The sequence below is a fragment of the Giraffa tippelskirchi genome, chromosome 6, assembly GCF_054371585.1.
Source record: "Giraffa tippelskirchi isolate mGirTip1 chromosome 6, T2T-mGirTip1v1.2.pri, whole genome shotgun sequence".
Taxonomy (NCBI): domain Eukaryota; kingdom Metazoa; phylum Chordata; class Mammalia; order Artiodactyla; family Giraffidae; genus Giraffa; species Giraffa tippelskirchi.
Genome location: NC_137280.1, coordinates 160,608,137 through 160,633,110, shown reverse-complemented (window position 1 = coordinate 160,633,110; position 24,974 = coordinate 160,608,137). Strand labels below are relative to the sequence as shown.

At 36.8% G+C, this 24,974-nt stretch overlaps 1 protein-coding gene across 1 annotated transcript in view; it reads right to left on the bottom strand.

Moving 5' to 3' along the window:
* Positions 1-24,974, bottom strand: part of ADGRV1 (adhesion G protein-coupled receptor V1) — a 537,185-nt gene that overhangs the window by 388,525 nt on the left and 123,686 nt on the right. Inside the window, exons 35-48 of the mRNA XM_081504948.1 lie at positions 21,452-21,582; positions 20,291-20,390; positions 19,406-19,585; positions 18,529-18,692; positions 14,857-14,950; positions 12,697-12,775; positions 12,453-12,591; positions 11,671-11,812; positions 9,958-10,220; positions 7,946-8,121; positions 7,045-7,169; positions 1,833-1,990; positions 1,596-1,742; positions 1,168-1,275 (exon numbers count right to left, since the gene is read on the bottom strand). Of these exons, the coding sequence (XP_081361074.1) occupies positions 1,168-1,275; positions 1,596-1,742; positions 1,833-1,990; positions 7,045-7,169; positions 7,946-8,121; positions 9,958-10,220; positions 11,671-11,812; positions 12,453-12,591; positions 12,697-12,775; positions 14,857-14,950; positions 18,529-18,692; positions 19,406-19,585; positions 20,291-20,390; positions 21,452-21,582 (2,006 nt within the window). The remainder of the gene's footprint in view (positions 1-1,167; positions 1,276-1,595; positions 1,743-1,832; positions 1,991-7,044; positions 7,170-7,945; positions 8,122-9,957; positions 10,221-11,670; positions 11,813-12,452; positions 12,592-12,696; positions 12,776-14,856; positions 14,951-18,528; positions 18,693-19,405; positions 19,586-20,290; positions 20,391-21,451; positions 21,583-24,974) is intronic.

The window sequence follows — 24,974 nt, the reverse complement described above, 5'->3', positions numbered from 1 at the left end:
CAAGAGGGAGAGGACATATGCATACCTATGGCTGATTCATGCTGACATATGGCAGAAACCAACCCAGTAGTGAAAGCAATTGTCCTCCAATTAAAAATAAATTAAAAAAAAATTTTTTTAAATAACAACTGAGAAAAAAAACCTGAACCTGAAAAACTCCAAGATATCCAAGTTCAGCAAAGGGAGAAGGAAGTAGCACTGGAGACCAAGAAAGATGACACAGACAAACGGAACAAAAATCTGTGTGGTATCCCGAAAATCGAGAGAAGAGATCTTTTTACGTTTGAGGATGAGGCGACTGTCAAATGCTAGTGGAAAGTAATGCAAAATAATGACAGAAAAAAACATCCACTGCATGTGCCAGCCAGGTGTCATCAGTAATCATGAAGAAGTTTACAAAGCAAGTAGATGATTCTTTCAAGGTGTATTACTACAGAGGGGAGAAAAGAAATGAAACAAGAAGTAAAGGGGGATGAGATCAGGAGAGAAATCACATTTTAAATGTGAAGACTAGTACACAGATTATAATAATCTGAGAAAGATGCTAGTGACACAGTAGAGGGAATAACTAACCCTTATGAAGCAAAGAGGGACCCGTATGGGAGCAGCCTAGTTTTTATAGAAGAAACACTTCTGTCATTGCAACAGGAGGAGGAATAAGACTGGGTATTGGGGGCTTTCTGAATTTGGAGTTGGGAAGATGAGTAATCTCCATCTTGTAGCTCTCATTTCAGCAAAGTCATAAACTGAAAGTGAAGAGATGAGAAGCAGGTATGGAAGTTGGAGGAGTGACAAAAATTATCAAGTATATATTTATTAAGACACTGTGCTACAGCTTATTAGACACATATGGGATTTCTGGGGTGATGGTATGTGCCCCATTGGCAATGTTAAGATGAAGCTCTGTAAAACCAGTTGTGTCATTTTTCTCCATGTTTTCTAGAGCAATTAAATTCTAATTAAATGTTTATGCCTATTTTTACACTTGGCTCTTGAAGACTGTATCATTTAAAAATTAACTGTGACTAATCAATATCTGTATTCTTCTTTACTACTTTACCACAATCAAATTATGGTTTTCTTTTATACCAAACCTACAGACTACACTTTTAATGTGTTTTAATAATTATAAAATCAGTTTAAAAATTCAGTTTAAAAGAATCAAACCTGAGTTAATTGAGAATCATCACTTTGACTTGCAACAATCAAATAATCTTGACTGTCTGAAGTAAAATATCTTACTTGAGAACTTTCTGAAATATTGATTGTTTGTACCTGCAAAGAACACAGAATAGTGACGATAAAAATTTAAAGGAAAGTTTAAGAAGAAAAGCCCTGAATACAGTAAAGCTGAGTAAATATTTGAAGCTCAAAACTTGAAAAATCATTCTGATTCCTAGGTAAGCATATCTGGTGTCATTTCAAGAAAGACAAAAATATCCCTGGATTAAGACAACTTGCTAAATGTGTGTCAACTTACAAAAGCCCTTTATCATGTCAACATAGAACATATACCATCTTCTATTTAGCTCAACCTCACAAATCTGATTTTTCTTTTAAATAAAGCAATCTACAAAAAAAGTGAAGTTTTTTACCAGGAATAATTTGAATCCAGATGTGAATGTATACACACTATTAACAGAAGACTTTTCTTCATTTCTTTCTTCATGAGTAATCACAAAGTAGGGGGAAAGACCAACATTAAAAGCTTCACATGTTTTAGGATTTTCTATACTTAAATCCTGGGAAACAAGGAGTAACAGGAATTCAGGAGGCATCCAAAATCTACACGAACATTTCAGTCTGCGTACCGTAACATAAGTGATGCTCACCTCAAATGGAACAAAAATCCCTTGCCATCGGTAAAGAGTAGAAGACAATTTGCTTAACATTAAACCATGGACTGAGGCTTCCAAAGTAAAGAAACACCAGCCAGAAGCTGATGCATCCAGAAAGCTTTGAAACATAGAAAAGGTAACATCCATTCCCCCTGAAAAACATAAATCATGATTTCCTTGTGTAAAATCCTCTCCAGACTTCACCTAGTCAAAGTTTATGTAAACAGTGAAACTAGTGAGTTTGTTACTAGAAACGAAAATGCTTCCATGGTAAGCAAGTGCGCACGTGCATGCGTGTGTGTGTATAAGAAAGAAAAGAGACAAACCAGAGAATTTCAAACCAGTAACTAACAGTATCAACTTACAAAAACAAGAAAAATTTTAATATCTAAACCCACAAAGACTTTTCTGGAGTATATTTATAAATAAATATTAAATGTATATTTTAAAGGGAAATATGTTCGGTATGATTTTTATCAGCTTCCATAAAGATGATGAAAATGCAACTGAGAAATTTAAAAGTAATAAACACCTTTTATGGACACATGCTAAATGTTGGGTTTTAAAAACTTAACACTATTAAATTGAAACTACCCCCTAATCAATAGTTTCTAACTTCACGTGTTACATATTTTAAGAATGCCAAAGCAGACTCCCTACCAGTGGCTATCAAATTTGATCAGCCTGCGCCTCCTAAAATTCTGCACTACAATTACATTATATACATGTCCTAAAATTCTGTGCTACAATTAAACAAAGACAAAAACAAAAAAACTCCACCTAATGAAGAATACCTTTTAAAAACCCTTCTCTGTTCTATTATCATGACAGTTTCCCATATATGAAGGTCAGTTTTTTTTAAACTTTAGTTAATGGTGTGAAATTAACATACCAAGAACAAATGTCAAGGTTGAAACCTGGGCTCTCTGTAAATTACTGATCACTTTTTAGATAACTAGTTCAAGAAGTCATAACGCCAATGCCTTTTATGTACTATCCATTGGTGATTTCCTCTCCCAGAAATCCAATATTTTAGAGTCTTGCCTTGCCACTTTTTAAACACCACAGCTTTGGCATTCAGAGCGTGAATATTCTGCACTGAAATGTTAAGCACATGGTTAAATCCTTCCCCACCATAATTCAGGAAGAGGGCTGATGAAGAATAAAAAATGCCTGTTGAGATCTAAGAATCTTCAATATATTCTCTCAAAAGTACGTCCACAAAACACATGCAGAGCCCAAACCATAATGAGGTTTAACTCTGAATTAGAAACAATAATCTTCCTTTTTTTGGAGCTCATCTCTTCATGGCTTCCAGGCAGCTATGAAAATGAAAGTCGCTTAGTCGTGGCCAACTCTTTGTGATCCCGTGGACTGTAGCCTGCCAGGCTCCTCTGTCCATAGAATTCTCGAGGCCAGAATACTGGGATGGGTAGCCTTTCCCTCCTCCATGGGATCTTCCCAACCCAGGGATCGAACTCAGGCCTCCCGCATTGCAGGCGGATTCTTTACTGTCTGAGCCACCAGAGAAACCCAAGGCAATTGTACCACTATCAACTGTTCCCTTTCTCGTCTAAATATTGAATCCTTTTCTACTTACTAGGTCTTTTCCATCAGCATTTACACATACCTAGATCTCTTCAAATCAAAGAAATAAAACAAAAACCCTGAATCCTATACCCCTCACCACTAGTCTTGCTAGGTCCTACCTTCTCAGCCAAACTTCTTGACCTAGCAACATACATTTGAGGTCTGCATTCTCTTACTTCCATTAAAAATGTTATTTGGTTTGCATCCCTCTAAACAAATAGCGCTTGTTAATGACAATGAGTATTTTTTCAGTTCTCATCTTACTTTACTTCTCATGAGCAGTTGGCACAATTTACCATTCCTCTCTTTTTTAAAAGCTCTTTTGCTGTTGTCTGCAATCCTGCATTCCCCTGGGTTTCTCACCAGGTCTTCTAAGTCTCCTTCTCATCTCCCTACACCTTCCATTTGACTCAGTCTGGCTCCTCTTCCCTTCTGTCTCCATTCTCACTGTACAGTGTTTACGTCAATTTCCATGACTTTTAGCAACATGCACACTGAACATTCCCAAATTTCTCTCTCCTGCAGAGAGGAGGCCTTACAAATAGCTGTGAAAAGAAGAGAAGTGAAGAGCAAAGGAGAAAAGGAAAGATATTCCCATCTGAATGCAGAGTTCCAAAGAATAGCAAGGAGAGATAAGAAAGCCTTCCTCAGCGATCAATGCAAAGAAAGAGAGGAAAACAACAAAATGGGAAAGACTAGAGACCTCTTCAAGAAAATTAGAGATACCAAGGGAACATTTCATGCAAAGATGGGCTCGATAAAGGACACAAATGGTATGGACCTAACAGAAGCAGAAGATATTAAGAAGAGATGGCAAGAATACACAGAAGAACTGTACAAAAAAGATCTTCACAACCCAGATAATCACGATGCTGTGATCACTCACCTAGAGCCGGATATCCTGGAATGTGAAGTCAAGTGGGCCTTAGAAAGCATCACTACAAACAAAGCTAGTGGAAGTGATGGAATTCCAGTTGAGCTATTTGGAATCCTGAAAGATGATGCTGTGAAAGTACTGCACTCAGTAGCCAGCAAATTTGGAAAATTCAGCAGTGGCCACAGGACTGGAAAAGGTCACTTTTCGTTCCAATCCCAAAGAAAGGCCATGCCAAAGAATGCTCAAACTACCGCACAATTGCACTCATCTCACACGCTAGTAAAGTAATGCTCAAAATACTCCAAGCCAGGCTTTAGCAATATGTGAACCGTGAACTTCCAGATGTTCAAGCTGGTTTTAGAAAAGGCAGAGGAACCAGAGATCAAACTGCCAACATCCAATGGATCATCAAAAAAGCAAGAGAGTTCAAGAAAAACATCTATTTCTGCTTTATTGACTATGCCTGACTGTGTGGATCACAATAAACTGTGGAAAATTCTGAAAGAGATGGGAATACCAGACCATCTGACCTGCCTCATGAGAAACTTACATGCAGGTCAGGAAGCAACAGTTAGAACCGGACATGGAACAACAGACTGGTTCCAAATAGGAAAAGGAGTACGTCAAGGCTGTATATTGTCACCCTGCTTATTTAACTTATATGCAGAGGACATCATGAGAAATGCTGGGCTGGAAGAAACACAAGCTGGAATCAAGATTCCCGGGAGAAATATCAATAACCTCAGATGTGCAGATGACACCACCCTTATGGCAGAAAGTGAAGAACTAAAAAGCCTCTTGATGAAAGTGAAAGAAGAGAGTGAAAAAGTTGGCTTAAAGCTCAACGTTCAGAAAACTAAGATCATGGCATCCGGTCCCATCACTTCATGGCAGATAGATGGGCAAACAGTGGAAACAGTAGCTGACTTTGTTTTTCTGGGCTCCAAAATCACTGCTGATGGTGATTGCAGCAATGAAGTTAAAAGGCGCCTACTCCTTGGAAGGAAAGTTATGACCAACCTAGAAAGCATACTAAAAAGCAGAGACATCACTTTGCCAACAAAGGTCCGTCTAGTCAAGGCTATGGTTTTTCCAGTGGTCATGTATGGATGTGAGCTGGACTATGAAGAAAGCTGAGCGTCGAAGAATTGATGCTTTTGAACTGTGGTGATGGAGAAGACTCTTGAGAGTCCCTTGGACTGCAAGGAGATCCAGCCAGTCCATCCTAAAGGAGATCAGTCCTGGGTGTTCATTGGAGGGACTGATGTTGAAGCTGAAACTCCAGTACTTTGGCCACCTCATAGGAAGAGTTGACTCATTGGGAAAGACCCTGCTGCTGGGAAAGATTGAGGGCAGGAGGAGAAGGGGACGATAGAGGATGAGATGGCTGGATGGCATCACCGACTTGATGGACATGAGTTTGGGTAAACTCTGTGAGCTGGTGATGGACAGGTAGGCCTGGTGTGCTGGGATTCATGGGGTTGCAAAGAGTCGGACACGACTGAGCGACAGAACTGAACTCCAGAGATCTTTTACTGAGTCTAAAGAAATGTCTTCTACAAGTTAACTCAAATTGAAATGTTTTATTCCCCTCACCAAAGTGTTTCCGGTCAGTACTCCCTTTCTAACTGAAAGCATGACTCTCCAACCAACTGTACAAGCTAGAAACCTAGTAATCACAGCCAGCCCCTTCTCCACATCCAGTCTATCACCTAGTCCAAGCTACCACCATCTGTTGCCCTTATGTTGTGCCTTTATCTCTCATTTCTCCTCTGCCAATCCATTCTTTACATGGCACCAAGAATGATACCTTCAAAATATAAATGTGATCATACCACACCCCACCTGTTATACATGGGAGCCCTCCCTCATGCCTAGACCACGAGACTTTTCATAACCCTAAAATAAAGACTAATGTATGTGATAATATCCTTCAAGTTCTTGAATGATTTGGTCTTATCTAGCTCTCCAAACAGAGAAGGCAATGGCACCCCACTCCAGTGCTCTTGCCTGGAAAATCCCTTGGATGGAGGAGCCTGGTGGGCTGCAGCCCATGGGGTCACAAAGAGTCAGACACGACTGAGTGACTTCACTTTCACTTTTCACTTTCATGCATTGAAGAAGGAAATGGCAACCCACTCCGGTGTTCTTGCCTGGAGAATCCCAGGGACGGGGGGAGCCTGCTGGGCTGCCGTCTATGGGGTAGCACAGAGTCGGACACGACTGAAGTGACTTAGCGGCAGCAGCAGCAGCTCTCCAAATTCGACACTCCCCCTTATTTCTAAACCCAGTGCCCACTCTTCAGTTTTGCATGTATATGCTCTATGCTTCTGCCTTGGCTTCCTGCTTTCTCTTGTATGCCCCTCTAACTCAGGTCTTTGCACAATTCCTACTCATCATCAAGCCTTAGTTCAAACTCTGATACCCCCTGGGAAGCATTGCCTTATGTTCTCACACTTAGAACTTCACCTTTAAAAAACACTTATTATAGTTCAAACTACAAACTGATTTTTACATATTTATTTCTTCCTCTCCCTAAATTCTGAGCTCCACAAGTTCAGTATCATGCCAGGCACAGGACACACTCAATAAACATTTGTGAATGCAATCAAAGAATTAAATATTTGTAATCCATTTTCAATAGAGCCATAAGATACAGCTCATAATGGAAAATGTAAATCGTATACACGCAATCTTTCTTGGTTATAGAATTTTGTTGTTACAAGAAACTAAACGTACTCATGCCAAAGGCTGTTTCAGAAACGGTCTCCCACTCCACACTCACGGCTAAATCAATGCCATTAGTACGTGACACACTTAAATATACAGTGCTGTTGGCTTCTTCAATGTTTACGGAGGCGGCTCTAAAAGAAACAAATGGTTGCAGAAAGCAGAAAAAGTGTATCATTTCTACATATTAAATATCTATATCATATTCCTAATATATATTTAATACACTTTTAAATTTACACAAATCAAAATGAGATCCATCCACAAATTTTACACAGCAGGGAAGCTAAAATCTATAGCTCAAAACATTCATTTATGAGGATTTTAAAAAGCACAATGATCTCATACTATGAAAGTAAGAAACTGCTAAGAGTCAGTAACTCACACTACATATTCTAAAATAAAGCTCTGTCATTCCTAAGTTTCTTTTCACATAAATCAAAACCATTTAAGAAAAAAACAAATCAGAAAATTCTTAACATGCTAATAAAACTTGATCTACTGGAATATTTGTAAGATATTAAAATATATATATTTGTTAGCTTCTAAATGGAATTTTTAAAGCCCAATCATGTTAATATATGATTGAAGAGTCACACACAAAAAAAGTCATTCATTTAATTTGAGCACCTAAACATAATTTATATTGTTCATATTTTATTATTATTGAAAACACAAAATAGTGCTCTTGCCTGAGAGTGTGGATTCTGAGCACACAAGAATACTAACAACACCATTAAATAGGGCATCATTATGTTTTTGATGCTTCCTGTTATGAGGGCATGTTATGAGCTAGAGCTCATTTTAAACGTTCCCATTATAACAGAGATCAGTTTTCCTCTGCATTTTCTTTATATCACATTTCCAACTTAGCTTCAGAAATGACAGTTTTCTTATGAATAAACTATACCTATTTGCAACTGCAGAGATACTGAATAGCCCCAAAGGGGCCTGGTTCTGCAAAACAGTTATCAGGGTTTGAACATGTGCCCCTAGTCTAGCGCCTCCAGTCGGATTAAACAAGGTGCAAACAAAATGCTCATCCATCTCTGGTTCTGTGTCCAGTATGGCAGATATGTGTAGGGCCTGAAAACATAAGCAAAACGTTATTACTAGAATTCAGTATTTTTGCCACATAGAGTAATTTGCTAAACATTTTTTGACAACAAAATAATACTTTTGGAAAATGCCACCTCTTTTTAATTTTATACTGATCTTCAAAATGTAATAGTAATAACCCTCTCAAGTTACAGCTTTTAAGATTATCAACACTGTGACTTAGTCCACTGAAAAGTCTAAAAATAAGCATGTATGGTATTTGAAAATATCACTGAGATTTAAAAACTAAATTTAGGTCTTCATTTTTTGCTACTTCTTTTTCCTGCCCTGGCTATATAGCTACATTAGTCTCATTCCAGCCTAGGACTCATGCTTAAGAAGCACAAATTAGAAACAACCCCATATGTTTATCAACAGGAGAATGGATAAACCAACAGCCACCTATTCAATGAAATGCTACCAGGCAATTAAAAAAGGCATCAACTACTCATGTGTGCAATCAAAACTTGTGTTGACCAAAAGAAGCTAGACACAAAAAGAATTCATACTGTATGACTCTTTTTATGAGAAGTTCAAGAATCAGCAAAATGAGTCTTTCATGATTGAAACTAGAAAGCACTTTCATCTGGGGAGGGTAAGGGACAGGAAGGAAACTTCTGTCTGACGATAATGTTTAACACATTAATCCCACTGGTTGTTACTTTGATGCATACATATTTCTAAAGTCACTGACCCATGCGCCTAAGATTTTTGTATTTTACTGTTTATACCTCAGAGAATAAAAATATGTGGGGAAAAAGGTAGTTATAAAGGTAAGAGAAAAACCTATTTAGTCCAATTTGTTCAAACATTTAATTTGCCTAATGAATAGAAAGGTCTTTAAATACACTATGAAAAAGTCTTTTAAGAAAAAAAATATACAGTAACCAGTTTAAAATATATGAAAAGTTAAATAAAATTTAAAACATTTTTTTAAAAAGGAAAGCATGTCAATGTAAAGCAACAGAAAATTCATAAAATACTTCAAATTTGAATTCTTTTTATCTGTATCAAGATGTTAAGTGTCCTTGAACAAATCCATTAAATGTTCTAAATTTCCAAAACACACAAAAAACTGGACATGTAAATAAATATGAATTCAAAAGTGTGTTGAAGGTTACAAAAATTGATCATAAATAGAACTATTTAATTATTAGATGGATTGTTTTCCAGTGAAATATTTTAAAATATATTATTTTAGGTATTATACTTTATATACTTGGCTTAAAAATATCTTAAGCTAATACAATCAGTTGTTTTAAACCTCAACTGTGTTTTAAAAATAAAGTTTAGTAGCAGGAGCAAAAAATTATTACTATACAGAAAAAGAAGTTTCAGAAAGTGAACTTTTGCGAGTATAGTTCAATTTCTGATTAATCCCAAATCCAGCATTCTTCCTCCAATAAGCTATTCTTGTTTTCATAAGATACTTGCTTCTCAAACAAGCAGCTGTATTTTGTTTAATGACAATGTGGCAAAAAGAATGAAACTTATGGCTTAATGACTGCAACGAAGGGCCTAGAGTTTCTTGTAGTTTATGATTTAAAGGCAATATAAAGTGAAGCATTCCATTTAAATATACTTAACATTCAAAGCACCAGTATGCATATTTTCTTTGTTATTTGCACATTCCACAACTCTGTTAATGGAGCAAATTTCTCCAGCTGCATTCTATACAGACAATACAGTAGTAATCTAGTCATTATCTTTACCTATCCCCTAACCTGGATCTTTTTTTTCTTTCTAGGATCAAGGCGGCTCCTCAAAGAGAAAATTATTTTGTAAATATTTATCATTCATTCCCATTAAAGGTTCATCCTGTACCTTGAAACGAACACCTGCTTCTAAAACAACATAGCCTTTGGAGGGAGTCAGGTCTTTTGACTCCACTGAAGAATTCACTTCTGTCACAATGAACTGAACGGTCACAGTTCCAAACAGTCCTTGGGCAGGTTCCCGGACAACGTACAACACTGCCATACTCTCCTGGACGTAGACAGCTGTCGGTTCTCGTAGGAAAAAGTGCTCACTGTTGTTAAACGACAGAACTCCAGGGCCATCGTCATTAGCAAGGATGGTAATGAAGGCTGTCAGAATAAAAATATTAAAGCAATAAATTAAAATAGAATGGGTTATAAGTGGTGGGAAGTATGTGGATATTTCATTGTAAACTAGGCCAATGCTTTTCTAGATCATCTTAAAAATAAATGTTAAAAGGCATTTAATGAAATTCTACACTCACTGATGATATAAATAAAAAGACTCAGTAATCTTAAAACAAAAGGCAGCTTCTTCAATGTGATAAAGTAATATCTCTTGGAAGCCAACAGAAAGTACTGAAGTTTAACGTTGAAACATTAGAAGACAGTGATGCCTGTCATCACTGCTACTGTTCAGTATTGCCCTGGAGCTACTAGCCAAGTAACAGGTATAAAAGCAATGGAAAGGAAGCATCAGCATGCCACTGTTTTCTAGAGATCATGATTATTTTCTTAGAAAAGGCAAGAGAAAAAATATTAGAACTATTACAAGACTTCAAAATATAAGCCAAGTAACCTTCAGAAATCAAGAGCTTTCTATCTTCTACTACCACTACTAATAATGTTAATAATAGCCAAAACAACAACTACTACTACTGAGAACTTACAGACTGCTTAACCTACATTCTTTTTTTTTTCACTATTTAATTAGTTTATTTTCTATTTTTTAACTTTACAATATTGTATTTGTTTTGCCATACATTGACATGAATCCACCATGGGTGTACATGTTTTTCCCTTCCGTACATTCCCTTCCCTCCCTACATTCTTAATTCATTTAATTCTCACAGTCTCCCCATGGAATTGATTCTGTTATTATTCTCGTTTTATACAACTGATGATTGAAGTACAGTCAGGCAATGCGTGGACATTCACAAGCTTGGATGTGACAGGAATGGCTGTCAAAGCTAGGAACTCTGCTTCAGAGCATGCATTCGAAAAGATCATTATAATACCTCTATATATCAGACATGTGCTGTGCTGTGCTATGCTTAGTTGCTGCTCAGTCATGTCAAACTCTTTGTGACCCCGTGGACTGCAGCCTGCCAGGCTCCTCTGTCCATGGGGATTGTCCAGGCAAGAATACTAGAGTGGGTTATCATGCCCTCTTCCAGGGGATTTTCCCAACCCAGGGATCAAACCCAGGCCTCACACATTGCAGGCAGATTCTTTACCCTCTGAGCCACCAGGAAAGCCCAAGAATACTGAAGTGGGTAATCTATCTCTTTTCCAGGGGACTTTCCTCACCCAGGAATCAAACCAGGGTCTCCTGCATTATAGGTGGATTTAAAATCATTTAAAAATGTAATTACAAGAGACCTAATTCATAACAGCAACAATCAATACCTAGGAATCAAAGTAAAAGAGACTTACATGAAAAAAATTGCAAAATGTTAATGTGTGACTGGGGCAGATGCTGTCAATGCCCCACCATACCACAGGGCTCACTCAGGAGTGAAGAGAGGTGAGAGGGAGCTGTGTATAAATCATCAGTTACCTATTATATTTTCCCCCAGCTCCAGTCCAGGAGAAGGATTTGTTAAAATCAGCTGAAATGCTTCATCTCCTTCTGGAATGTCATCATCCAGAATCATGATGTCAACGTTTTTATATCTTTCTCCATTAGCGAAATGAAGAATCTGGTCCAAGAGGTAGAAGTAGGCAGTATTTTATTTAAATACACTGAGTCTTTTTTAAATGTCTGGCGATAAATACGACACTGCTGAATGTGAAATAAGCTATTTACAGGATTTTTTCTTACTTTTTCATGACCTCTTTTTTTTTTTCAGTTGACAATTTTAAGTTTAAAAAGTAGTAGGAAGAAAGGAAACATTTGACCAAGCAGTAAAAGGCAACAAGAGACAAGACAAAAAATATTTTCAAACACTAAAGGTGTTTCAGTAAAGTAAAACAAAGAAATGAAAGCGTTAACATTTTCACGAAGTGTAAGAAACACTTTAGTAAGGTCATCTAATGATATAAATTCTTCAACACAATAATGTGTGTCCTCCAGTATCAAATATTGCAATTAGATAGCAAATGAATAAAAAAAAGTGAGTATCAAATATTACAATAAAATAATGAATGAAGTGAAATACAGAAAAACCTTTAAAACAGTGCTGAAAATTCAATCTATATAATTTACCAAAACAGTGAAGAGAGCTATTCCACCAAGTGGATCTCTTCAGCTCTAATTGACTGTGGAATACGGAGTAGTTTCTTATTTCAAGGTTAACTGATGTACAGGCCCTAAATCACGGTAACTGTCAATGAATTCACCATTGGGGTAAAGGCGTAATCCAGTCCCAGCTGTGCTTCCAAATTCTGGGCATACACAAACAGGGAAACATGGCCAAGAGCCCCTTTCCTCCTCTGGGCTACCAACGAGAGACTTGCTTGGGTTTCATTTACTTCAAACCTATAATAAAGAGAAAACATTCATTTTTCCATTAAAAGCTTTTATTCACCGGATGGTAAAGAATCTGAAGCTCCGCGAAGAGCTCTCACACAGCCTCGGCTTTACCTGCAACGCTGCCACTCAATCATGCCTCGAGCACCATCATTCGCATCAATAATGATTTGGGCAGTCAAGCCCTCCGAATCTGAAAAAGCACAGAAACATATCTCTATAAGCAATTAAAAAGAGAACTATTTGATACAGAATTGAAAGACCATACCTTTGGTATACAGCGGTATTGTCAACATTAATCAAAAGATGCTAAGATACAAATACTTCTATGAGTAAGTAAGCTTTCGCTAACAAGAACTGCTAACTTACAGAAATCTAATCAACTGAGAGCAGGATAAAATAAGCAATTGGAGTTATGGTTTTATTTCTATTTTATTAATCTATTTCAAGAGGAAAGGAAAATGGGGTGAGTTGCAGGAAGTAGAAAGAAGAAGGAAAAACTGGGAGAGAAAGAGGAAGTGCTGCAGAGAAAAATAAAGGCATCAAAGAGGCAGAGAGAGACGGGGGTACAAACAGAAGCTGAGATGCATGGGAAAGAAGGGGAAAGGTTAGGTGGAATAAAGACTAAGCTTAATGTAAATTTGCTAATCCCTTTTTATTCTGTATTCTGTTCACCAAGCTCAGTATGTTACCAATATCTGTTATTCAGTCCTGAAATAGTAACTAACCCGGTTACTGTTTTGCTCTGTTTTTTAATATGCTTGATTTTTATCTTTTAAATTTCAGAAGCTCCACCTTACTCTCGGATCCTTATGACAGCTGTCAGGTGAAAAAGGGTAAGGAGAGCGGCATTCTCTATGAGTCAGGAGATCAATAATGTCGAGGAAGAATATAAAATCAGGATTTGTGACTACAGGCTACAGAGCAGAGGCCCAGTCCCACCATTTCCTAGCTGTGTGACTGCAGCATGATTCCTAGTCTCTCTTAGCCTCAGCTCCCTCATCTGTAAAACGGGCAAATATAACAGATGATGAAGAATCTGCCTGCAATGCAGGAGACCCGGGTCCGATCCCTGGGTCGGGAAGATCCCCTGGAGAAGGAAATGGCAACCCACTCCAGTATTCTTGCCTGAAGAATCCCATGGACAGAGGAGCATGGCGGGCTACAGTCCACGGAGTCACAAAGAGTCGGACACGACTGGGTGACTAACACTAGTATGACTACCACTACTAAGGAATGATGGTCCTAATATACAAAACACTTGGAAATAAGAGCACTAGAAAGCACTAAGCAAAAGCTAAATTATTCAAATTACTTCTGAGTACAGGAAAGATGATGTACTCTGTGAGTTTTCTTAGTGTAAACAAAAATAACGTTGTAGCAACTGCTTAATATAAACAGCCTAGTCATTGGAATCATGTATTTCTTTTGCATAAAAATGGAAACTTGCCAAATAATAAGTTAGAATATTGATTATTCCCTTCTGCTACTTCCAAAGTTGTCACACTGAGCCTCAGAAGTGAGTGAGAAAGTCCCATTCCTCAGGCCACAGTTCAGGGCCATGCTTCTCCCCCTTTAACCCAGATTCATCTCCCCTCTGCCCAGACACCTTCTAACCAAGGGACAGGGAACAGGCTACCTCAGTGCTACTCACCCCCCCCACCAGGCCATCACATCTGAAAGTTTGCAAAAAACTTTCCAATATCGAATGTCCAAATCGTGAACAGGAGTTTGTGTTTTCATAGGAAGATTTTATCTTTTTAAAGTAATCTACATAAATTTGTACTGAGATTCAAGTTTTACCTTTCAGTCTGTAATGAATTAACTGAGTCTTTTCTAAAGCATGAAAGGAAAGAGATAAAAAGTCAAAACAGAAGCAGAGACCACAACAAACAAACAAATGCTGTTCATAATCTAAGAGAAAATAAAAACATCTGATCATCTGGAGATCTAATGAAAACAACAAATTAAATTTTAAAAGGAAAATGACTTCATAAGAACTAATTCTATTTTGAAGATTACAAATGTGTTTATAAAATAATTGCACTATTTAAAGAAACATCACACAGTAATTCTTAAATGTCTTTATGCTGTCCTATGCACACAACTATAATATACGAGGGTCTTTAAACTAAATCTAAAACCTCACAGTATTTTCACATGTAGCTGAGATTAGCAAACTTCACAACGATCATTTCTGATTAAAAACTGAAGAAATTTTATTTCATTTGCAGTGAGTAAACAGAAACAAACAAACAAACAAGGGCATCATACCTAATCTAGGAGGAAATGAAGTGAAAGGAGCCATGATAAGTTCCACATGAGTTAAGTTCACAAGGAAATATTCTTCTAGTTCTGGTATATCGTCCTGCAAAAATTCACCCATTAAATTCTCTACAATTACACTCTCAAAGTAATTACCTCTCACAAGCTGCTTTTTGAAATCATCTTTTAAATATATATATTTAAATGGTATACAGAAAATATAAAAATCCAAACACAGAGTAGAAAAGATTTAAGTCAGAAAAAAAAAAAATGTCTTAGCAATGATTTTTTTGGATTTAACACCAAAAACAAAAGCAAGAAAAGCAAAAATAAAAAGTGGAACTACATCAAACTGAAAAGCTTCTGCATAGAAGAAGAAAACATCAACAAAAGAAAAGGCAACCTATCAAATGGGAGAAAATATTTGCAAATCACAATGATCCAAAATATATTTTAACAGTCATACAAGTCAATAGCAAAACAAAAAATAATCTGATTTAAAATGCAGAAATGAAATATAAATTTTTCCAAGGAGGATATATAAATGGCCGACCTATACATGAAAATGCACTCAGTGTCACTAACCATCATAGAAATGCAAGTCAAAACCACACTGAGACATCACCTCACACCTGTGAGAACGGCTATTATCAAAAAGATACCAGTGTTGGTGAGAATGTAAAGAAAGGGGACTCCTTTACACTGTTGGTAGGAAGGTAAACTGGTACGGTCACTGTGCAAAACAATATGAAGGTTCCTGAGAAACTTAAAAATAGAACCACCAGCAATCCCGGGTATTTATCCAAAGGAAATGAAAAAAGAATAATGAAGAGGTATATGCACTCCCATAGTCATTACAGCATTATTCACAACGGCCAAGTTAGAGAAACAACCTAAGTGTCCATCAACAGATGAAGGGGTAAGATGTGGTACATAAGATGGAACATTATTCAACCACAAGAAAGAAGGAAATCCTTCGTTTTGACAACAAAGATGGATCTTGGAGGCATTACGCTAAGTGAAATAAGCCAGACAAAGGAAGACATACTGTATGGTATAACTTACATGTGGAATCTAAAAAAAAGAGTCATACTCATAAAACAGAGAATAGAAAACTGGTTGCCAGGAGCTAGGTGGGGGGGTTGGGGGTGGGGATAGGGAAGGAATTGGTAAAAGAGGACAAACTCAGCTATAGAAGACTAAGACCTGAGGATCTAAAGTAAAACACTGTGATTCCAGCTGACAACACCTTACTGTGTAACTGAAATTTGCTGGGAGAGTAGAACGTGTATGTTCACATACACACAAAAAGATAAACATGTTAGGTGTTAACTAGATATGTAGAATCCTTTCACAATGTAAACATAAACCAACACAATATACGCTTTAACTATGTTTCAATTTTACATACTTTTTAAGATTTTACATAAGTTTACCATGCAGTATGGGTTAACCGTGCTTCAATAAAGCTGAAATTTTTTAAAAAAACATAAAATTATTAAACTTATACCTGATTATCTGTTATTATGTTGAACCACATGAAATCATTTTATATTGATTTCAGTTTTTACCTGGACTAATATGTAAACCAATTATATAAATATACAAACTTAATATTATCTTAAATATAATAAGAGTAAAAGATTTAAATTGCCTTAATATCCAATTAGAGTGAAGAATAGACTAACATGATGGGAAAAACACAGGCATTGTAGTCAAAGAGACCTAGTATGACATTTCCGTAATTTTAGGTGAGTTGTTAAAACTTTCAGGCCTCAATTCTGACATCTTTTTTTTTTTTTGGCCACACTGGGTCTTCATTACTGCGCGTGGGCCTTCTCTAGCTTCGGTGAGCAGCGGTCACTCTCCAGTTGCTGTTCACAGGCTGCTCACTGCAGAGGCTTCTCTTGCTGCAGAGCACAGGTTCTAGGGCTGCGGGCTTCAGCAGTAGCGGCTCCTGGGCTCTAGAGCCCAGACTCAGCCACTGTGGCGCAGAGGTTTAGTTGTCCGGCAGCACGTGGGATCTTCCTGGAGCAGGGATTGAACCCATGTCCCCTCCATCAGCAGACAGATGCTTAACCACTGCACCATCAGGGAAGTCCAATTCCAATTTATAATGAGGGAAATAACAGCAACTTTGGGGATATTGATTAAAAACATATAAAACTGGTTAAACATAATACATATGGAGTACCTGGCCTAGAGCGAGTCCCTACAGAGTGATAGATACTTGTGATGGTTAATTTTAATACAATACTATGATTAATGACTAATAAAGCAGGTGCTCAAAACAGGAGGACTAGCAAAACCACATCATCAGTAACTAGACAGACAGTAATATTTACACAGAAATCCAATATATATACATGAATACACAATATCAGTATATATACCTCTCTCTTCATTTTATTTAATGGAGATATGTCGTCACGCGAAAAACTAAGAAAATTAAAGTCACAGGCTCTGTCTTCTATAATACACGGACCAATGAATTACGGAATCAGTGATGTAAAGGGACTGTCTCCCATCTACCCCCACTGTACCCGGTCCCCAAGGAACAACTCTCCTCAGTCTGTATATACTGTATATATCCCCCCAGCCTGGCTTATTTCTGCACATACAGACTTGTGGTCTCTTAATCTTGTACTAATCTAAGAACAGAAAGGGCTACAAAGACCTAGGGAGAAACAAAGGAAACTTTGAAATTCTGTGTTCATAGAACAAGACTTTGTAAACTAGACCTCTGAAAGGTGACTTTCTGCTTTAAAAACTAACATATCTGAGGAATAATTTTTTATTGTTACATTAACAGATACTATATTTGAAAGAAGATCACCTTAAAGTTTCATCAAATCTTGTATCATATGTCACAGACTGAAATAATATTACCTTTCCTCTTACAGTTTTAGAATTCTCAAATTATTATATTAGGTCACAGTGTCACAGTAATCAACAAAGTAAGAATTACTGACCAGATGGTAGATGGTTTAGTACTTGTAATTTTGTAAATGTAAAAAGCTTCTGAGAAAATAAGAATTTTTAAGAAACAGAACCTCCAAAATACACACTAACTGAAAATTCATTTTCTAAGGCAATATTCACTCTCTCCCTTTCTCCACCCTCTGCCTCACACAGTCATCTACCCTCTCCATAGGTACTATTTTCATAAACCTCTTGGAAGTGAATTTAGGTAGTTGAAACACTAGGTCCCAAAACAGCACAAGATTCTGCAATGTGAAAAATCATTTAAAACGCAATTTCAGTCACCAATGATTACTTTAAGCTTGACCATAATCACATTTTATACCATCAGCCTCTAGTGAGTTTCCTGCTATCTCTAACTTAACCAGTCTAGCAACAACTAAGACGCTGACCTACGTGGCTTCACTGCTCCAGTGAATCCTTCGGAGTAATCAAAACGCTCCTCTGGAATCTCCCAGGCCAATGCCATCTTAAAGGGGACTGCTCTAAGGGAATTTTCTTTATCAATAGTTGCTTCTATAATAAAATACACAACCACAGACGACCCTATCTAGACAAGAACAAAATCCCCTGTGTGGTTAAAAATAGAAGTCACAAAAAGAAATAAGTTGATTTAAAGGCACCAGAGCATTTAATCGATTTCTACTTGTTATCTGGCTATTCCCGTTTAGTGCAGCAACAGCAACATAAGTGTTTTACCTCAAGGATAGTAATGTCGATGGCTCCAGCTGTTTCCCCTTCTTCTAAAATCAGAAAGCCAACGACTGGGATAAAGTCCACATCTGGCTCAGCGAGGTTTCCTTCTGTTTGGTTCTTTTGACTCAACATGCCAGGAACTGTGGCATACGTGACATTAATTGCTCCTAATTGAATTGGATGGGAAAAGATTTTGTAATTAAAATTTTTAAAAAAATAGGACGTTCAAGAGGGAGGGGACATAGGTATCCCTATGGCTGAGTCATGCTGATGTATGACAGAAACCAACACGATATTGTAAAGCAAATATCCTTCAATCAAAAATAAATAAATTAAAAAAATAACATTACGAACTTTCTGACTTTCGTAAAAGCACCTCAGTAGCTGCACTATTGGCCCCCAATTTTTCACCCCTTCCGATGTTTCTGGCCTTTACCATGTAATGGCTCAGTGATACTGCACTGTGGGCAAGGGAGACTGCCCCGCCTCTAGACTTTGAGTTGACTGTATGACTTATTTCGGCTGCCAGCGCAAAGACGAAGTGATTGGGTGCTAGTTCTGAGCCTAGACCCGATGGAGTCTGCATGTGTTTGCTCGCCCTCAGTGCCTCTGCTGGTAGCAGGGGAAGAATTGAGAGGCATATAGGAATAGAGTCACCCCGGCCAAGCCCAGCTCAGTTAGTGGACCCATAGCCCACCCACTATCATACGCTGCTGAGACTGTATGACTATTTATTGTATAGCACTTTGTGACACCAGACAGTACAATATTCATTTTTTTCCTGCTCCTGATTTATTTTAGCAATGGCTTTCATCCACCCTGGTAGAATATTTAAAAAACACCTGCCTGAAAATTCCATTCATTCTAGAGTAACACAAACCTAGAGATCCGAATTCTCTGTTGATGAAAAGCTTAATTGTTGTGTTAGCCTCCTGCAGCAAAACAAATCTTGATGAAAGAGCAAAATTTAACACTCCGTGTGGTTCATCACTGGCTTCTACGGTCAGAACAGCTGCGTATCCTTGAGCATTGAGCAGAGCAGTGCCTGCTGGTGAAACTCCTAAGAAAGTCAGGGACCACAAGAAATTGAACAGTGATTTGGCATTAACTTCTAAATACTTAAAATATAATTTCACTCTCTGAAACATAGTAAAGTAAGCAGAAAGTGGTTACTGTTACTTCTCTAACAGAAATCTTTAGATTGACAAAAGAAGCTACCTTTTAGTATTTCTTCTTCTTAGTAAATCATGATTCTTTTTTGTTTGACCAATTATTGTTAGTATTTGCTGTGCTGGTCATCTGAATTACAGAAAGTGATTAGAAACTGAGGAAAATACCCAGATAACTTACACAAATTACTAAATCTAATTTATCCCATATAACTGATCCACAATCCAAACTGGGAGTTGGTGATGGACAGGGAGGCCTGGCGTGCTGCAGTTCATGGGGTCGCAAAGAGTTGGACACAACTGAGCGACTGAACTGAACTGAGTATAAAATTAATTTCATCAAATTCTACCTTTGGAGATGTATTTTATTCCATAGGAAATACTTAGCAAAAGTTCTAGAGTTTTTAACTGAATCTATAAAGATAAATATTTTCATTCTGAGCTGATCTATTTGGATCTAAATTGTTACAGGGCAGATGATATTTAAAGTAACATTTTTTTAAATTGGTGTCCACCTAATCATTAAATATAGATAGCAACTATTATTTTTTCTGAAAATAACATACCAGAAAAATAACAATAAAATCCTGCATTACCTTTTGTCCTGACATCATACAGAATGACCTGGTATACTTCTTTCTCCTCAGGAATATTGTCATCCAACAAATGCACAGATATTGTTTTATTCAATGACCCCTGTATCAAACACAAAGAAATTCATCCCTCTACTGTCACTGAGCACAAACTATCTTCTACTTTTATTGTCTTTATAAACTGTGCACCCAAACATATTTTCACTTACACTGTTCTGTGGCTTAAAAAATAAATTATAAATTTAAAAAAAAACCACTGACTCCTAGGAAAATAGGCTTAAAGTAGATAGGGAACAAACTGGAAGATTTTGAGTGCTGAGTTAATGCATGTAGATCTTATCTAATAAGCAATGTAACACTACTAAAAATTCCAGACAATGCAATAAGTTGGAGAGATTTCTATGGCAGTGGCGAATGGGAACAACTGGAGTATGGAAAAGAAGACCAGTGGTGTAGGGAAACCAGTTAATAGAAGTCAAATGTAATCAAGTAATCAAGACAGAAGGCTATAGAGGTTTGCCTTAATATTTAGGCAGTGGAAATGAAGAGAAAAAGGATTAAACATGTCAGCAAACAAGAATTCCTATCAAGTGAGTGTGGAAAAGAGAAGCTGAAGAGTAACAATAAAGTAGTACTAACTTAGCGCCCAATAACTGTTTTTACATAGTTATCTTCCAGCAATCATTTTCTTTCAAAATATCAGAAAGGACACCTAAATGCAAGCTCAAAAACACTGTGTGAACAAGAGATAAAAAGACATTTGTTTCTAGGGCTATATTAGCTGTTTCATAGCAGTGAAACGTTTAAGTTCCAAGGGCAATTAAAGTTCCAAGAGAGTGAGGAGTAAGCAAAGAGGGACGAGAGTATTCATCATCTGCAGAATGACACAGCTGCCCCGACAGCGGGAGGGCAGGAGACCAAGGGGGCTTGCCCCAGATACAAAGTCAACGTTTTCTGTTTGCTTAAAGGAGATGTATTCATACAAGCACATATACAAAAACAAACTCCCTGCTGAAGCCTTAGAAATCCTTTGAGTTCTTAAGGAAGTCGCTCCCGCATCAGTCTCTGTTAATCCTTGTATTACATCATCAGAATTTTCCCATTTTCCTCACAAAACACAGTTTCCTCCAAGTAGTTCAGTACAGTTTTTCTTGGTGCTATTACCTCAGGAAAGAAGAGTTGACCAGTAGAGTTAGCAAAATTGAGTTCTAGGTTTTGCCCAATAATTTTCCAGTTAACAGTAACATTTCCTCGGCCAGGGGGTGTTCTTACCACATGGAACTGTAAAATTTCTCCTGCAAGTCAAGTGTACAGATTGATGAATGTTTAATGTAAAATGAACTTCTTCACATTAGAAGTCAACAAAACCCAATCCCAAACATGCAACTGCTACAATGCCTTTTCTAAGAACATTACAAACCTGTTCTGTTTGCAATTTTCTAGAAGCTTTATACATGCTTAGTGTTTGTTAACACATTACTGCTTATTCCACTTCTAAACACTTCCATTTAGCAGAACTTCAGGAAGTTTACTGTGTAAAAGTTAAAAAGCACATGCTAAAATGGAAAACACAAACTTTTTATACACTCCAAAACATGCACCAGAACAGAAATGTTCTGTAAATTTAATAATTAAGTCCTCATGGTCAAAACTAGCAATACTACAAGTAAATTCTTTCTTCACTTCTCAAAAGGACACAAATTCCTTACACTGGTATGCAATGTGATTTTACACAATGCATGCATAAAAATGCTTGCAAATACCTGAAAATCACATTTCTTTAAATTGTAACTTACATATATCATCAATGATTTTGTTTTATAAAAAGAAATACAAAGGAAAGGTGTCAAATCTGTATCTCAACCTCTGTAACTTCACCGGAGTTACAGTTACCCTTCCTGGATAATTGACACATTTTAGATACTTTCCATTCCTGGCTTTTATCCTCATGTAATACTTCATAAAACTGAAGAAAATCAAATCAGACATCTCTTCTAAATTACTTAAAGTGAAAAGTAAGCTCCTAAGGAAACTGGTGATGGCTTGCTGAAAATATGCTGCATTCACAAGTTTGATGATTACAAACACAAGCTATATTAATGAAGCATAGTATTAAAATGTAATAATAATTATAAAAAGATAAATGAATTGATGTTTAAAAAGCTTTAAAAGAACACATCCTTCTTCAAATTTTATAGCATAGACATATCGTTGAAATCCATGCCGCTGCTGCTGTTAAGTTGCTTCAGTCGTGTCCGACTCTGTGCAACCCCATAGACGGCAGCCCACCAGGCTCCGCTGTCCCTGGGATTCTCCAGGCAAGACCACTGGAGTGGGTTGCCATTTCCTTCTCCAATGCATGAAAGTGAAAAGTGAAAGTGAAGTTGCTCAGTCGTGTCCAACTTAGCGACCGCATGGACTGTAGCCCTCCAGGCTCCTCTGTCCATGGGATTTTCCAGGCAAGAGTACTGGAGTGGGTTGCCACTCATTTAAAAAATCACTTTTATTTAGTTATCTAAACAAGTTAAATACTTCTGACTTTTTAAAAGGAGAATAGCAATAAAACAAACTATGAACAGCCTTTCCAATATATTTTAACTACCACAGTTTTTTTACTCTTGAAAATAAAAAAATTAATTACTTCTAACAGGTTTCTTAAAATATCATAAATTAATTAATTTAGAGATTATCTTAATTTCAGTTTGTTGTTGTTCAGTCGCTAAGTTGTGTCTGACTCTTTGCAACCCTATGAACTGCAGCACGCCAGGCTTCTCTGTCCATCACTATCTCCCTGAGTTTCCTCAAAGTCATGTCCAGTGATGCCATCCAACCATCTCATCCTCTGTCACTCCTTTCTCCTCTTGCCCTCAACTTTTTAATTACTAATAAACAAAAAATTTTGATACTAAATTTGAGCACACATAACTTGAATACAATAAATTATTTGGGGATGGCAGAAAATATAAGAAAGCAAAAACATCAGAAAGACTTCTAAATAAAATTTCCCCAAACAATTCAATATTTAATGTATACATTTTAAAATGTTTCAATATGAAAAAAAATTTTTAATTGTGCCATGTTAGTAGGCTATGACTTGGATTTTTTTTAAACATAAAGGAAACGCTATCAGAATATCGAAAGGTTAGGATATAACTGAAAGAATGGGTACAATCAGCAGTAATTGCCATACCATTCTAAACATTTATCCTTGTATAACTCAGAGGAATAGACCACAGACACTACCATGAAACCCTAGAGTAGCTCTCTTGTAGACCATGCAGAATTCCACAAGGGTTTATTATTGAAAGACATGGAGTGACGTTTGGCGTTATTAAGCTGTTTCACCTACAGTGTTGTCTGGTGACACAAATAAGAAGTTACATAGAGTCATGGATTTCAAGAAAACACAGTAATATTTAAAAATGAAAATTATGTAAGTTTGAAAAACTACTAAAGATGTAATAAAAACACAAATGGCAAAAAAATGTACATCAATGAAAACCCATGTTGAAGGGGAACCTGTAAATTTCATAATAAAAAATTACAGTTGTAAGATGGTACATAGAGATTTGGGAATAAACGCACCATTAAAGGTGAAACTAAAAATGAAATACTAAAGAGAAAGATGTAAAATCCTCCTATGAATTTATTACATGTAAAAATACTCAGTCTCATACCACTTTTAAGACCACTTTTGAAAATTTAATGATACCATGCAAGTAACTTGCAAGAAAATATGACAAGAAACACAATTTGAAGCACAACACACACTCATAAAAGGTAAATCAAGTATTCCTTAAACACATAATTGTCTAAACCTATTGAAAATCATGTCAATAGCATAAATGGTGTAAAGATTTTCTATTAATCAAAAAAAACCTCTGCCTCTTTAAGGAAGACTGCCAAGAATCAGGTCCATTTGAAAAGCTTCCTAGGAAAAATTACCAGAAAGCTGCCTTCTACCTAGAGGAAGAATCAAAGAATATAGGAAAAGGAAAAAATTGGAAATAGGTGCTCAGTCTTCTAAATATAAGGGAAGGACAGAAGATAAGGCCTAGAGAGGGAAGGTCAAATTTTCAGAGAACAAATGTCTCACCACGATGTTTCTAGTTTTTTCCCAGGATGAAACCCTAGGGAGGGCCCTCCCCTGCGGAAGAGTATAACTCTTGGAAGATCATCTTGATATGAAATCGAGAGTCCAGCAAAAATCAGTGATACATTTCAACTCTAAGCAGAAGATCTACATCTATCATACGCGCTCTTGGGCTAGCCTAACAGAAATAAGAACTAGGCATAAAATTCGTTTTAATAACCCAGAGTGTTTCATCTACTTGTTGCAGAACAAATCAGGATTCTTTTCACAAAGATGAACATCAACTACAATGTGTATAACAATAATGGAAAACTAAAATATGGGAAACATATTTTAATAGATTTATGTATACATGGTATACAGGTACCATCCTAATTGATTGTGTTCTACAACAGAAAATGATTCAAAACAATTACAGAAATACAAATAATACGAAACACATACTGTCAATAAGAACAGTTAAGACAGAAAGTTGAATGTTTCTAAGATAGCAGTTTGATAAATGTTTTTTTTTAAAGAATCACATCTCTTGTTCAAATATTTGCCTACAAAAGATATATGCTGTCTCTAAGAAAAGGAAAAATTTTAAATCTA